This window comes from Heliangelus exortis, chromosome 16 (assembly GCF_036169615.1).
Source record: "Heliangelus exortis chromosome 16, bHelExo1.hap1, whole genome shotgun sequence".
NCBI classification, from domain to species: domain Eukaryota; kingdom Metazoa; phylum Chordata; class Aves; order Apodiformes; family Trochilidae; genus Heliangelus; species Heliangelus exortis.
In genome coordinates this window covers 3,816,731-3,819,482 of record NC_092437.1, presented here as the reverse complement: position 1 = coordinate 3,819,482, position 2,752 = coordinate 3,816,731, and the positions used below count along the sequence as shown (strand labels likewise).

General features: G+C 49.5%; 1 protein-coding gene across 1 annotated transcript; it reads right to left on the bottom strand.

Moving 5' to 3' along the window:
• Positions 1-1,014: 1,014 nt before the first annotated feature.
• On the bottom strand, positions 1,015-2,697 carry BHLHE23 (basic helix-loop-helix family member e23). The gene has a single exon (XM_071759956.1). The coding sequence runs from the start codon at positions 2,580-2,582 to the stop codon at positions 1,908-1,910; it is 675 nt and encodes a 224-aa protein (XP_071616057.1). The 5' UTR covers positions 2,583-2,697; the 3' UTR covers positions 1,015-1,907.
• Positions 2,698-2,752: the final 55 nt, after the last annotated feature.

Here is a 2,752-nt window from a genome sequence, read left to right as displayed (position 1 = left end):
ACCAGAGATGAGCAGGAAGCAGTTTGAAACATACATCTTTATGAACCAGGCTGAATCACACACTTTGCTTTCCAAACACAGCAAGTCTTTTGGAGATGTATTAATTAAAATTAAGTGCCGTGGACAAGCAGCTTTAGAAGGATGGCAGCCCTTTTCAAATTAGCATAACACTAGAGACAGGCATGGAAATTGGTTTAATAACCCTAAATAGTTACACCCCACTCCTCACACAAATGGCCCCAGACAGCTCCAGCCCCTCGGGCTCCGACTGTACCAGTTTACGCCGTGGCTCTGACATTGGGTGGGTGCTTCCTTCTGAACAGAATGCCCCTTTATTATTATTATTATTATTATTATTATATAATGACCAGTGAAGCAGACAAGGCACCAAAAGGCTGAAGATCATAAAGCAGAAAAAAAAAAAAATGAACCAACACAAGCGGCATCAAAACCTTAAACCGAGGGACTCGCCTTGGAACTCGGACAAACACAGTCAGTACTTGGCAAGAGATTAGGAGTTTAGTCATGATATAAAGTGGCCCAAACCCCGCATGTTTATCTGGGGTCAAGCTGTAGATATAACAGAAAAAACCAAGCCAAAGGGATAAGCAGAGTATTTAAGAGATTTCCTTCCCTGCCATGGTTTACATGGGTGTCCTCAGAGCTAAGCTCAATGCTACAATAACCCCTTTTAAATACCACTTGCAGGGCACAGCATTCTCCAGCAAGTGTCAAAAACCACCAGCTATATCTCTACCTACTTAAGTCTAAATGTCAGGCATAAAAAACTTTTTTTAATTTTTTTTTTTTTTTTTTTTGGCATGCTCACGACTCATGAGAAACTGGAGAAAACCAAATCCCTGCTGGTAAGGAGCTGAACGTCCACAGGGTTTTTCCAAGTATTCTGATCATTCCTCTAACTTTAAAGGATTGCTGTGTCCATCTCCACCTTACTTCAGCAGGGGTTTTGCCTTGACTGCCAGCTGGTTTGAGAGACATGTAGGACAGAGAAAGTAGTTATTCATGTCTTTTATTTATTATAAATACATATAAATATGTTACGTGACCTTTCGATTAGTATTTTTTTATCATGATGAGAAAGGACTGCAGAAAAACCATATGGAAAACTTAAGCTGAGAAACAGGCAAAAAGCAAGCATTAGATACAATCACAGGCTCCCCTCAGTTCAAGAACAAGTTAACTTTTTCCTTTTTTTTTTTTTTTTTTTTAAGAGCAATAATTAAAAAAAAAAAAAAAAAAAAAAAGCATCTTATATTGAAGCATCTATTGTTTTATCAAGAGCACCAAACTTTCCTCCTCCATGATCTGACTAAATGACATTTTCACTTGAATTTGCAGGTGCAGTCCAAACCCAGCTGGCTACACAGAGCATCCTCCTCCTCCTCCATCCCAATTCCAAATCATTGCATAGTTTTGCAGCTGGATTTTGCTCCCCCCCCTCCCCACTTTTTAAGCTATTTTTTAACCTAGGTTGATCACGCCAAAGAAAACTCACTGAGGTTTCCATTTCCAGGTCTCTCTCCCTGATTTCCTAGAATTTTTGGGGTGCTCAAACAACTTTGTAGATCAGAGCAAGCGGAAAAACAACATCGTGCTCACAGTCCACTAACAGGCTGGGAAGGCAACAACTCTAACAGATGAAGTTGTATGTGGGGGGAATAACTAAAAAAAAAGTTGAAAGCGGGTGGTTTGGGGGTCCACAAACATCCCAGTGGGGAAGGGGGTACTTTGAGAGAAGCAAACGAAAAGAAACCCCAGACTTAACTGATAGCGGGAAGCCGGGGCTGATGGCAGAAAAGTGCACAGAAAAGGAAATAAATAAAAATTCAGAAAAGAAACACCCCCTCCCCAAGAAAAAAAAAAAAAAAGCCCAACGAAGCCAGGAGTCAAGGCTTGTCGTTACAGTGTTTGCAGAGGGTGGAGGTGGCTCCTGTGAAGGCAGTGCATTTCTCGGGGCAGCCGGGCAAGGCGGCCCCGCCGAAGGGGTAGACGGCCGACTGTCCAAAGGGGTTGAGGGTGGCGGGCAGCGGGGTGCTCAGCGTCTGGCCCTGGTTCAGGTAAGCCACCAGCCTCCTCATCTCCTCCAGGGCCTGCGCCTGCATGAGGATGTAGTTCTTGGCCAGGAGCAGGGTGGCGATTTTGGAGAGTTTCCGCACCGAGGGGCTGTGGGCGTAAGGGATGACGGAGCGCAACCCGTCCAGGGCGTCGTTCAGGTCGTGCATCCTCCGCCGCTCCCTCGCGTTGATGCTGAGGCGCAGCGAGCGCTGCTCCTTCGGCTTCTTGCCCAGGGCTCCCCCCTTCAGCTTCCCCTCCCGCTCGAAGCCCGAGCCGCCCTTCACCCCGGCCTCGAAGCCGTCCTCCTCGTCGCCGCTCTGCTCGCCGCTGCTCTCCGCCGACTTGCCCAAAGCCCCGGGGTGAAAGTCCGCCCCGACGCCCCCCGGGTAGGTCCCCCGCGGACCCTCGGCGCCCCCTCGCACGGCTCCATAGGCGAAAGCCGACGGGCCGTAACCGGGGGTCAGCGCCAGGTACCCCTCGCTGCCCAGCGACTTCAGCTCGGCCATGGCCTTGGCGGGAGGGGGTGGGGGGGGGACAGGGAGCCGCGCTCCGCTGCCTCGGAGCTGGTGCGGATGAGGATGATGATGAGGAGGCGGCCCCGCCGCTCCGCGCTGCGCCCGGGATGGGGGCGGGCAGTGAGGCGGACCCGGCCCCGACGGCCTCTATATGGCGGAGA

What these genes read in the sequence shown, in the direction of transcription:
- BHLHE23 (XM_071759956.1), bottom strand. Translation starts at nt 2,582, where the DNA reads ATGGCCGAGCTGAAGTCGCTGGGCAGCGAGGGGTACCTGGCGCTGACC.